Source organism: Papilio polytes, unplaced genomic scaffold (genome assembly GCF_000836215.1).
Source record: "Papilio polytes unplaced genomic scaffold, Ppol_1.0 DF823688.1, whole genome shotgun sequence".
NCBI classification, from domain to species: domain Eukaryota; kingdom Metazoa; phylum Arthropoda; class Insecta; order Lepidoptera; family Papilionidae; genus Papilio; species Papilio polytes.
The window spans coordinates 317,657-331,417 of NW_013525516.1; the positions used below are offsets into that span (position 1 = coordinate 317,657).

At 31.3% G+C, this 13,761-nt stretch overlaps 1 protein-coding gene across 1 annotated transcript in view; it reads left to right on the forward strand.

Moving 5' to 3' along the window:
- The window catches only part of LOC106104356 (fasciclin-2-like), a 14,059-nt gene extending 5,550 nt beyond the window's left edge, over positions 1–8,509 (forward strand). The window contains exons 2-15 of the mRNA XM_013284389.1: positions 1,598–1,751; positions 1,825–1,979; positions 2,052–2,185; positions 2,277–2,558; positions 2,963–3,103; positions 3,565–3,710; positions 3,933–4,045; positions 4,400–4,547; positions 4,796–5,006; positions 5,524–5,801; positions 6,836–6,971; positions 7,121–7,292; positions 7,592–7,766; positions 8,121–8,509. Coding sequence (XP_013139843.1) covers positions 1,598–1,751; positions 1,825–1,979; positions 2,052–2,185; positions 2,277–2,558; positions 2,963–3,103; positions 3,565–3,710; positions 3,933–4,045; positions 4,400–4,547; positions 4,796–5,006; positions 5,524–5,801; positions 6,836–6,971; positions 7,121–7,292; positions 7,592–7,766; positions 8,121–8,250 — 2,375 coding nt within the window. The 3' untranslated portion in view covers positions 8,251–8,509. The remainder of the gene's footprint in view (positions 1–1,597; positions 1,752–1,824; positions 1,980–2,051; positions 2,186–2,276; positions 2,559–2,962; positions 3,104–3,564; positions 3,711–3,932; positions 4,046–4,399; positions 4,548–4,795; positions 5,007–5,523; positions 5,802–6,835; positions 6,972–7,120; positions 7,293–7,591; positions 7,767–8,120) is intronic.
- Positions 8,510–13,761: the final 5,252 nt, after the last annotated feature.

A 13,761-nucleotide genomic window follows, 5' to 3' on the forward strand; every position in this document is an offset into this window, starting at 1 on the left:
ATAAGTATTTGAGTGATAGAAAATACAATATACTCTTTACAATTATCTTACTAATGTTATAAATGCAAGAGTTTAGACGGATGGATGTTTGTTAGACTTTGTAGCTTACACGTCTGAACTGATTTCGATGAAATTTGGTATAGATGTAGAGTATAATCTGCAAGAACACATAGGCTGTTCACTTTTTTTTTAATACGAACAGAGTCGAAGGCGAAAGCTAAATAAAATTAAAACAAAAAACGATACATTTTAATAAAGAGCTTTACAGTAATTATTACACCATTTTATTTGATCTCTATAATTTAACGTGTTATATGATAGATTTATGGTTTTGTTTGGTTTTGCGACCCACTTTAACTACGCCTTAAAATTTGTTCGGATAATAAAAATGATCTCATTGAGAAGCACATGGTACGAAATATTCTTTGTTGTTAATGCGCCTGTTTACTTTGATTTTATTGATCATATGAGCTTAGTGTTCATTAATAATAAACTTTTTAATAATGGAACATTATTAACAATGACGTTAATCAATTTAATATTCATGTAACATACCTTAAGAAATCTTTAGTTTTTCTTTATTTACTAGCTGCTCCCGTGCGATTTCATCCGCATGAAATTATGAACATTTTATTTTATTTTATTGTTTACATTTGTCAAATTATCAATTGCAAATGTCAAAATGACATGATGACAAACCATGGCAATCTTGCTTCCTTTATGTTGGCAGCAACTGATAGTCTCTTTCCCACATTAGGGTTTTTAGCCAAAATATTCACCGCCTAAGTTTAATGTCGTTGAAATATATAGCCTAATGCGTGACGAAAGTGTAAGGCTTTTTATTAAAAAAAGACTTATTCAAAAATATGCTGTAATTCCTGACATCTTAGGCAACAAAGAAGTGTGTGTTTACGCTTTATTTTAATAGTATAGAAGTATAGATTATTGAAACAATTGTATTTTTTGTTGTGCACGTCGCACAAAAGTATTTCGTGTTGTAATTTACGTTTGTCGGTATTATTAAATAAACATGGTCAGAGTTCATCAATCACTTCTAGATCATTTTCCTTATAAGGGACGTAGATGTCATATTTTATTGACACGGGACTTAGATTGTTGTGATTACAAAAATTAGGACGACCCTCGTCAAGGCTTTGCAATGTCGCGTGAAACATTATTAGCTGCGACGTGAATTATAGGGTTTTCGGAAATAAAAACACTTAGGGCCTGTCCCACCAAATTATAATTGTCTGATAACAATCCAATGTGTAAAATATGTGATGAAAATATCGGATTTTGTTACCGTATCTGACTGTGACGTAATTTTTAAGCTATCTGAGTCTCTATCAGCCAGTGGTGGGACAGGCCCTTGATGTATATTTTTATGAAGATCCGAGTAATGTGATAATGCCACAGAACGTTCAGAATACAGAGTTTAATAATAAAAAAGCCAAAGAAACAAAAAAAAATAATTATGTATTTTAAAAAGCACACTTTTTCTGTCTTTCATCACTTTTTATACTTCTTTCTTCACATTTTCACTTCACAGTTTATCTAAAAGTAGGCGTATTGTTTGAGTTATATATTATTTTTACAGGATATGAAGCTTGCTTTACAGAAGAAGAAACCGAAATAGCTAAAGTAAAATCTGGAAGTTCCTTCTTCCAAGAATGCAGATGTGACGAACCAGACCCTAAGGGCAAACATTTAAAATGGTTCGACATAAACGACCAAGAAATCGTTACCTTAGGGTAAAGCTGTTTTATATTGATAATATAAATAATTTTAATGTTGTTTTTTCCTAAAGTTAATGATTGTTATAAGACCAGGTACGAAATCAAATATATATACGGAATGGCTGGACGGTGCTTTCGGATTGTATATTTCTAACGTAACCAAATCGATATCTGGAGCATACAAGTGTTTGACAAGTTATAATGGCCAACTGTATACAAGGACATTCAACGTGGAAGCTTACGGTATGTTATTAAATCAATAAATATAATATTCTTATATCTATTTAAGTATAAATGTTAATCATATGTCTACAGATCCACCTTACTTCGTTAACACAGCAGAAACACAGTATGTGGTTAATGGCAAAGATGAACTAGTTGTCTGTGAAGCACGGGGTGAGACTGATCCATTTATAAGCTGGCATAAGAATGAAGACGGTTTTATTGAGGTAAAGAAAACTATCGAAGTTAATTAAGAAAAAACGTTGATAATTATTTGAATCAATTCTTAAAACTATAATGGATTTTGTATGTTTAAAGATATCAGATGATGACAAATACGAAGTAATTTCATCACGAGGACTCGTAATAAAGAATGTTAATAAAGAAGATAGCGGTGTTTACAAATGTACTGCATCAGATCTTGAAACCGGCGAAGGAATCGATAGAGACATAAATGTTGTGGTAACGTACATGCCTACAATAGATGGATTGATAGCTACACCACAAGCTACTGTCGTCGTTGGTGGTTCTTTGACTATAGAATGTGCAGCAAATGGCATGCCCCATCCTCATTATATGTGGAAAAAAGTTTCAGAAATCGTAAGTATATCATTAAAGATATTTAAATAATATATAGACGCGGCATAGTGATCAAACTTTTCTCTACGGTACTTTCTCTGAAAGGCACTATATAAGTTGTCAAGTTTAATATGCCACCTCGAATACTTGTATTGACATGTAATAGAACAGTTTACATAATAATTATATGCTCCATCTTTTATTATACAACAAATTAAACAGTGTTATAAAATGAAATATCAACATTTAAATATTTTTGAAGATACATCAATAGATAGCGTTAGTGATGATTATGTAAAAAATATCAACTGAAGTGTCTAAGCCTTCTCTATATATTTGAATCTCTTTGTATACATAAATCATTCCTGACTGTATATATCGATATCATGGCGGTATTTATATAAGATATTAATAATTAATTCCAGGAGCCGACAGATGTTAACGTGACTTGGCATGAAATTGCAAATAGCATTATATTCGATAGCGTAGTCGCGGAAGACAAAGGTGTCTACGAATGTACCGCCTATAACGAAGCTGGAAATGCAACTAAATTAATTAGTATTGACGTGAGTTCTAGTTTCGATTTATCTATCTATGTTTGTAAAAATAAACTAAAACACAATATTCAATTAGATTCTACATAAACATAAATAATAATGGAAATGCCAATTTTGTTCCTATTTTGTCATAAAAAAATAAAGGCCCTAACTTTTAGATCCAAAGTAGGGTTGGCGACGTGCAGGTAATCGACCGTAAAAAAATTAAAAGTTAGAAAAAAAAACCTTATATGCCTATCCCACGTCTGACCATAAAATGACTAACTGTAAAATCCTTCTCTACATTTTAGACTTTGACTTTATAAACATTTAACCGGGGACCTGGTGATCTATTACATAGGACGTCACCCAAGTTTGGACATCAGTCCCCTGCCCAAAGGGAAAATCAATAAAGCTATTTTATTTTTTTATTTAAAGTTAACTATGAACTTTCATGGTTAATAAATTAAAATTTGCCTGCTTTTTTCTAGGTATTAGTACCACCGGAAATCACAGAATTCAACAATGTCACAGTCATCGAAGGTCAAATGGCTGAAGTGACATGCAAAGCGACTGGAAGACCAAAACCTAAGATTATCTTGAGCTTTCAAGGAGAGGTTGATGAAGATATCAAAGGGTTAGTTATGCTTCTGGTATACTTAAAATTATAATATTCCGAAATAAACTATGGATTTTGGAACCCTTATAAAGTTGGTCTATAAATAATAATTGAATGTTAAATGAGCGCTTGAATTGTTCTTGAATATTATATAATTTTTAGATCTCGTTGTGTAAAGAAAATTTTCCTTTCCATGCACCAATTCAAGATAATTTTTTCTCTAATTTTCATTTATTTCAGAGTATCTTGGAAAGAACTCAACGCGAGTGACACTGAAACAGTATTCCAAGTAACACTTAGTCAAGCACTTATGATCAATCACGGTGTCTATGTCTGTATTGCGAGTAACGACGGTAAGAATTACAACTAACTATTGTCCGCAACTCCGTGAAATTATAAATAACAGCGTGCCCTTAAGGCTATTCATGTTGCAATCTAACTCTGTTCCAAGTTTGAATTCGATCCGTTTAACCGTTCTGGGTTTCCGTGGTTACAAACATATCATTTGTGTGCCTGTGCACTTTGCCGATGGCCTCATATTGTTACGCGTTAACTGACGATACGTGTTATTAGAGGGAGAGGGACTCATCGGCAAACCTACTAGCGGCTCACGCATCTTTCTAAACAAACAATTGGTATAAGAATGTTAGTTAAATAAGTTAACTGTGTGTGTTGACAATTGTATAGACATATTCATTATTTTACAGTTGATTTAACAAACAAGACAATGTACATGTCAGTGTTGCACAAGCCATATTTTAAAACACTCTCAGAAACATTGTGGGCGTGGGTCGGGAAAACTGTGAACTTAAGTTGTGAACACGAAGCCAATCCTAGTTCACAAATTGCTTGGCGGTGAGTAAATATAAAAAAATATGTTACGACCGAAATGTTCGACGATTTGGTAGAAAAACTTTTGTTTCAAAAAGCTTATTAAAATCTTCATAGTATTTGAAGCCACTACCTTAAACGAAATAAATAGTTATAACCAGACTATTTAACAATCTATAACCTTCACAAAATATTTTAGGCATTATAAAAATTTTAAAACCCTAAAATTGATCTAATATATTCAAAATTATGTTTGTTTCGTTTCAAAATAGGTTCCAAGGAAACGATATATCAACAAACGAGCAAGTAGAAATTAACAAAATGATGGACGAAAAAATGAAAAATACTCCTGGTCAGTTCTTACCGCTAGTTATTGAGCAACCTTACTATGGAAACTATGAATGTTCAGCTAGAAATGAATATGGGATGAGTACGAAGACTATAACACTAAGAGAAGGATTTGTTCCACCTGCTATCAGAAATGTAAGTAATTCTCTTTGGGCTTAGAGACTTCTCTTGCCACAAGTAAATAAAATCTCTTAATTATGGTAAACGTACAAACTTAATGATATATTAAATAGTTTCATGAATGCAGTATTTTTGTGGTTTTTAAATAAAACTATAAAATACAGATCATTACTAATATTAAAATCAGACTCAACACTTAAAAACTTAAACTGTCTTTTGGAACAAAATTATTTAATTATATTTGGCTGACTTTACAATATCATCCTATCTATACTAATATTATAGAAAAAAGGTTTGTATTTTTGTATGTATTGGAATAACTCAAAAACTTCTGGGTTGATTCTAAAAATGCTTTTACCGTTAGAAAGTTAATTTATCTGTAACATAGACTATGTTTTTTAATTTAACACAAGGCAATTCGCGAGCAAGTTAGAATTTAATACAATTAAATAAACAGAGTTTTCAAATTACCATTGCTACCTAAAAGTTAGTAACTGCCACGAATTCTGATATCGGTCCATTTGATTTTCAGGTAACGATAGTTGAAACAACGCCAACATCTGCTACATTCGCTATCATCGGACCCGCCGAAGTAAATGGTCCGGAAGTGATCGGCTTCACGGCTGAATACGACGCATCAAACAACTATGATATCACTGATATCCACATCAATCGTACTTGGTCTATAGACAGACCATACAAAGTGGACAAATTGAAACCTAATACAACGTATTATATCAAGTTTGCAGCTGTGAATGACGTCGGCGCGGGCCAGTGGAGCGAAACTTTGGAATTTATTACTCTAGAGACGTAAGTTTTAATAAATTTATATATTGAACTTCGTACATTTTACTCGTATGTTTTCTCTCCCCAGGAGTAAATAATAACACGTGTTTTTCTTATAAACAAACATATAGATAAAAGATGTAAGATTATCGATTGGATTAACTGGGTTGAAAACAACGCTCTTTTTATTATAAGCAGATTATTATCTAAAATTATTATTTCTACAATAACATAAAACTCATATTCATGTCATTAAAAGCTTGAATATTAATTAACGTGAACCAGAAAATGTTAATTGAATTTCGAAATTAGTAAAATGATAATGAAACAGGCGGCGAGACAAGCGCAAGTTTAAGAGCGAGATCTTGCCGTTATGATTATTGTTATAGCCTGCAGCTAAATGTAGCTGTTCACGTAATGAATGACGTAAATACTATTTATCTAGATCTAATTAAGAGTAAGATACGACTAGCTATTATCATTAAACTAACAAAACACATTTTACGATTAAGTTTATAAAAGTTACTAGCTGTTGTCCGCGACTTCGTCCGCGTGGTATTAGAAAACATACGAACTATATAAATAACAAAAAGCTACATATCCCTCGGAATCCGGACATTTCTCGGGGATGAACCTTATCCTATGTGTACTCCAGACTTTGTTTTATATCTGTGCCAAATTTCAATAAGATATGTTGAACCGTTGCAGAATGATCGAGTAAATATTAAAAAACTAAATTAATGAATCCCACGAGAACCGTAACTATTCCCGGGATAGAAAATAGCCTATATGTGCTTCCAGACTATGCTCTAAACCTGTGCCAAATTTCATGGAGATCCGTTCAGCCGTTTAGGCTACAAACGCTAACAAACATCCATCCATCCATCCATACACCCATTCATCCATCCATCCATCCACCCATCCATCCATCTAAACTTTAGCATTTATAACATTAGTAAGATAATGCGATTTGATATTAATTTCTGGTTAAATATTGATTGCATAGTTACTTTTTGTTTTCTTATAAGTTGACTTTGTACTAAAAATATTTATTACAGATTGGTTCCCGACCGTCCTGAGTGGGCAACAGAATATGAAATTTTACTGGCCACTAGTGATAGTCAAAGACTCTCTTGGAAGGTTCCAGAAAGCAATGGAGACTCAATAGATTACTACGCTTTACGTTATTGTTCGGTAATTCGATATTAATATTTCATCCGTATTTGTAAATTCTTTCTTGTTCTTAATTCAATCCTGTTAACTGTTTTAATTTCAGATTTTTTCATTCCCAATATGAAAGGAATTAAAATTATGTTTTTTTCATTTTCTTGTTATATTTTTAGATGTTAGATCCTGCTCTTGAGATCCAGGAAGAATCATGCAAGGAGGAAATCGTTGAAACCAATGAAATTGAGTTAACAGACCTTCAATACAATACAACATATCGTTTGGAATTACTGGCTCACAACTCTCAAGGAAACTCTTCGGTATCACAACTTCTACTTTATGTCCCAGGTAATTATTACATTATTTAATCTAAAATATTTTCTTCTTTGACATCTCTTTATTTCTACTTAAGAGCTAATCAGCTTTCTATAGTCATTTGTACTATTTTTTCACTGGCGCGATCGTGGCGTGATTAGTGTGCCAATTGAAATGCTACAATATTATTTATGCAATTATTATATTAACAAAAAAGTTGTTTTTCAACAAATGTGATTTTAACTTTTAATAGTATCTCATATCTATGACACTTTTTTAATCGTGAGGACGCTTTAAACATTTTTTAATCTTTGACGTGTTCTATTTTACAGAAGGTGACCTGGTACCGACACTTTCAGCAGGAGCAATCATTGCATTATCTGTACTGGCAGTATTTGTTTGTTTGTTACTGCTAGATTTGCTGCTCCTAGTGTGGCGGAAACAAGGCATCATCGCCAATTGCTGTTACAAAAAGAAGAACAGGAAAGAAGATACGCTACGGTCAAGGTAAATATACAACAGACATTAAAATACTTTTTTTGACGTATTTACCAGCTTTTGCTTGTGATTCTATCCATGTTGAATTAAAAAAAAATGAGTAGCTTATGTGTTCTTCCAGACTATCCTCTAGGTTTATGCCAAGTTTCATTGAGACCTGTTCAGCCATTTAAGTTGCAAACTCTAACAAACATCTATCCATCTATCTAATCTTTCGCATTTATAATATTACTAAGATTTGGCCATATTTACCAGCTTTGGCTCGCGACTCGATTATTTATAACATTAGTAAGATATATTAAGATTAAGAAGGTTTGAATCTCTTATTATTTATTTACTTATGTGTTTAAAAATTCTTTTTAGAGACAAGAAGGGTCTATTGAATAATGGCGAATCAACTTCAGGTGACAGTTTAAGGCACAACAGTGGTCACAAAGAATACGAATATGATAAGAAAACGGGAGTCATCACGGGGAAACACTCCGCCGTATGAATTAAATATCTCATCGTTGTATAAAGTTATTGTTTAATGATGCAAGTTACAGCTAACAGCCAAAAGTATATTTAAGATTACTAGATTGGATTAAAAATTTCAACAAAATTTCATTGGATAACCAAATATATATGCCACAATTGGGTTAGTTCTGAAGTTATTTAGAAATAATTATTTTATATAATAGTAATTTCGATATGAATCTCTTTTATTGGTAAGAATATTAAGATAATCTTAGATATTAAATAGGAATACGCATTTTAAATTATTCTTTAGTTACTTTGTCACATAACATGTTGAACCAAAGATCTTATTGTGTTTTAATAGTTTAAATATAGATGTATACTTTTTATTAGTTTTATTTACTTACATACCTCTAAAATATCACACAGTTTTAAATCACTAATGAAGTTACTAAAGACATTTTATGTAAAGTGCACTTCATCTAAAACATTATACTATTTTAGTCATTGATAGCAACTTTAAACACTGCTACGAATTCTTTAGTTGCCAATTACTATGAGTACTATCGTACAACACAGAATAATTTCGCAAACAGTTACTTAATCTACACTGTACTATTATAATAAAGCGTAAACAGACACCTTTTTTGTTGCCTAAGATGTCAGCAATTACAGCATATTTTTGAACGATTCTTTTTTTTTAATAAAAAGACTTACGTCATGCTTTAGGCTATATATTTTCATGCCATTAAACTTAGGGGGTAAATATTTTTGATAAAAACCCTAATGTGGGAAAGAGACCATAAGTTACTGCCAACATCAAGGAAGCAAGATTGTCAAGGTTTGTCATGTCATGTCATTTTGACATTTGCTATTGACAATTTGACAAATGTAAACAATAAAATATTTTTTTTTTATAATTACATGCGGATGAAGCCGCACGGGAACAGCTAGTATATTTATACATTCAAAACATAAAAAGTATTGCTACTGGAAGTTTCTATAGCTTCTTTAATAAAAATGTTGTTTACCTTAATTTAATTTAAATGTTCGGCTATGTCCAAATAAGGAACTAGACAACGTTGCAAAGAATTGTCAAGACGGAAAATAACATAATTAAGGAAGGGCACCTTGTAATGATGTATTTTGTGGTATACCTATCATCAGAGGGGACGTCCGTGATGAGTCTAACGAGGCAATTGTGCTTATCATTGAAGTAACAAAGGCAATGATTAAGGGCGTCTACAAGGGTATAGCACGTGACTGTCGTGCTAAATCGATTGAGACAAATTCTATAAAGAATTCACTTCTAATTTAAAGGATTTATTTACAAAGAATTGAAAGTCAAACTTTTCAAAAAGTCTGATTTATTGTAATACTATGCTGTATTCAGATTATTTAGACTTTTTAACTGACTTACAAAACCGAAATGGTTCTGAATTCGTCTCTATGTCTTTTATGTGTGTTGCTAACCTTACATACCCCATAACCTCGGCGCTGGTACAGGCTTTTTTTAATGGTAGTGTTTGGTGGTAGGTCCTATAATTTAATTTCCTTATTGCAATATGAAATATATTGTTATCTAGAGATTGTTTACATTACGGTAGAACTCCACTGCCGTAATCAGTTTTATGATACTAACGAATTTGTAGTCACATTCTCTTTATCAAATCAGAGATAAAATATGTAGTAATTCAAGTGTTACGGCTGTAGAATTCTACGGCTACAATGTTGAACTGAAATAAATTCCAAATTTAATATCCTAGAACAATAATAGCATAAATAAATCTCTCCCAGTTTAAAGTTCAAGAATTTTATTCTCTAACTTCTGAGATAAATGCGGCTAAAAATTTACTGTCTCATAAGAGGAATTTTGGATTGGAGCCAATTAAACACAAAACCTAAAGAGGTCGAAATAAACTAACGGTAAAATGCAACAAGATTTAAGTTGAAATCGTTAGTGCCAAGTAACTGTCTTTCAAATGTTTATTGGGTTGTAACCGTCTAATTTGAACTAAACAACTTCTTAGCATTTCATTTAAATAAAAATTAAAATACCATAAACCCGAATAAAATTGATTAATTGTGTAAAAGGGGATAGGATATTAATTTAGATATAATGGCTGAAAATGTATGAAAAAATAGTACATATTGTGACAACCCTATGAAAGAGAAAAGGGCTGGTCCATGATGAAGATCAACAAAGATCGCGTAACATTAGAATTATGTACTATTTCTAATTTAAACTATTTTTAATACAAGTTTTATTACAACAAGAACGTAAACTATGAAATAAATGAACTGCTATTAAGAAATAAAGTAAGAGAAAACCTGAAACCACTAAAGCATTAACGTTAATTGGTGCACTAAAATGCGTTTACAGAGAGCTTTTATTCGCGAGAGTGCTAAGCATTCCGATGTTGGTTTTTCATGTTCTTATAAAATATACTTTTGCTAAACCTCTAAAAGAGTAATAGAAAATGGTGAATGTACAATTTAAAATACGTTAAAACTTATAAAAAAATCCATCTCACTAATATTACAAATATGAAAGTTTAGATGGATGAATGGATGTTAGATTTTGTAGCCTAAACGGCTGAACGGATTTCGATGAAATTTGGCATAGATATAGAAGATAGTCTAGAAGAACACATTGGCTGTTCACTTTAGATTTTTTCAATTCCACGCGGACGGAGTCGCGGGCGAAAGCTATTAATAAATATCTATTAGACCTTGGTAATTAAATTAATAATCAGTTTGACACGCTCAGATTCTTTCGTACGTCACTAAGGTACTCGCTAAATGTAGATTTCTCTTACAACACTATGGGCCACTTTGAGATGCAATAAAAGCAAAAAAAGTGTGCTATGGAGACACTGCGTTTAAAATAATTATAAAGTTTTTATTATCATTAATTAACAATCCTTAACTTAATGCTCTTATAACTGAATCCACGGATTAATCTTCATTAATTACAGTCAATATGTTTGCATTGATAACGATGTATAGGGACTTAATTATTCTGACAGTTTATTACATATTTGATGAGGTTTCAATATTCCTGTATTAAATGGAAAATTAAGGTGAAAATAGAACATTTCAACTTAAAAATGTCTTCTTGATCTTTGTATTTTAGATAAGAAAACAGATGTAAGTTATCTTTAAATTTGTGTCTAGTTCTTATTGTAAAAAGAATTTAGTCATGCTACTTTACAACAGAAACATCGAGAACACGCTTGGAGAATTATCGTTTGAGCCATAAATCAATACAGCGGTTACCGGTTTCTAATCATTTAACGTCGAAGATTCAGGAGTGTTATAAAGTTTGTAAGTCACAAGCGAGAGCGGTAATCCGCTTTAACAAATCGATTATTTAATATATTAAGAGAGTGTTAAATCTGTAATATGATCGATAACAACATCAAGAATAACAAATTCATTAAGCAATGCATCAACTGCAAAAATTACTGTAGCTGTGTTTAAATATTTTCATACAGAAAAAGTTTAATTTCCACCACATTTCTCTCTTACATTTTTAATTTGCTGATTATCGTTGTTTGTAAATTCGGATAATTTAATAAGAGTAGTAAACTAAAATTTAAAATTATGATTTCTTTTTCTGATTTCAATATTGTAATTTAAAAAAAAATGTTGATTCGCTAGTAACTTGAGGCGTAGCTTTTTAATTTCTTCCCCTTCGGTATAAATTTTCAATATCAGCAGCTCTCGGTATTATCGTGGTAATTATGGTGTTGTGGCTGCTCAAATAATTATTTTCTTGAGAAGAATGGGATATCGGGTTTATTACGAAAATAAAAGTATCGGTTATATTAAGGTAATCTTAAGATTTGTCGATATTTCAAATTAGCACTTTTGAAATTTTCCTTTACAATTTTCCTTGTATACTCGTATAAATACAAGAAGTTATAAATTTTACATAAGTAATAAATGTCTGAATGTCATACAATTTTACTTACAAGATTAATTAATGGACTTTATAACCTAGTAGTTAACCTATCCTTGCCTGTTCCGTCTTTCTTATGACCGATTTCCCAGCTATTTTTAAACCATTCGTTAGTCTTTTTGGTTCGATAACTACATGAAATACGTTTCCGAACTACAAAACTTGAGTTTTACTTGGTTAAAATTTAGTTTAATCTAACACTAATGAATCACTAGGTGATGATAAAAGAAATGAAAACTTTAGCAAACCAGCATTAAAGCGTTAGAAATCTAGATATCGACAATCTATAACGTCTCTGGGTACGTTTTTATCAAAACTAAGTCACGATTATACAAGTCATAGATTTATTTCTCTATCTTTGAAATTTATTGTCTGCGAGCGAAGATTTTCTTAAAGAATTGTAATAGATTTTGAAAGTTGTCGGAAGATGCCGTGTCAGCCAATATCCGCTAGAGGGCGCCGTAATATCCTCTCGCTGTGATGTTTTAGATATTCTTAAGACTTACTCGAAGAATTTTCAGTTACTTATACGTTTATGTATGCTTGTAAGATTGGATAATTCTGAATATTATAATATGTTATAGTAAACATATATGTTATTTTTTTTAATTATGACATCTAATTTATTGTCCTCTAAGGACATCACCCATCGAAATCTGTTGTTTTTATGCCGCAGCGGCTTACATATAAAGCTGCATACATAAGTGCGAAAAACATAACTCTTCTAAATCAATTATATAAAAAAGAACAATTAAAAAAAAAAGAATGATTTTTATGAATTCAAAATGAATATTTTATAAGTGTTCGTCGAAACGGTTTTCCAACAGTATTCGAGCATACCGCATCGCTTCTTTTGTCTCGCTTTGTGGAATTAGTAAACATTGCAACTCATTAGCACTATAAAGCCACTGCCGACGCAATGAAAGGTTCCATTAAAAATATTCTAAATAAAATATTTACTTTTAAATGTTTCACAGAGTAATATTAAAAATGTTTTAAATGATGCTTTAAAATTTTAATTCTTACTATGTTTTTTGATCTATACTTTTAGAAATGAGATATTACTGTACCAGACATTTACATTTATAAACATAATATTAAAAAAATGCACTGAATAATCAATTAAATAGCTATTTTAATGTAAAAAACTGACGAAAGTTGCAACTTCTACTTGCATTTAATTATATAAATAGCGGCATTTATTTTAACAAATGTTTCCTTTTAGAGTATTTGCAACTTAATGGGTCAGCTTTAATTGCAGTCTTAAATCTCCGCGGACGTAACTATTGTTAGCGAGGACTAACGTCCACCGAAATCAACGAAAACTTTTTAACATTACTTTTAATCTTTAAGGTAAAAATTTTACAAAGGTTTGCAAAAACACTTTTTTATCTTCTTTTTTTGTGGAGTTTTATGCAACGGATATTAATATTTGTATGCTAGTCTTTATGTCTTCTTTAATTCTAAAATTTTTTAAACATTTTATAGAATTGACAGAGTAATAAACTTAAGTCGGCTGTGTTTATATTATGTTTTTTTACTAAGTTTTGCTTGTTCAAACAGCTGTTGTTTGGGAGCAATAAA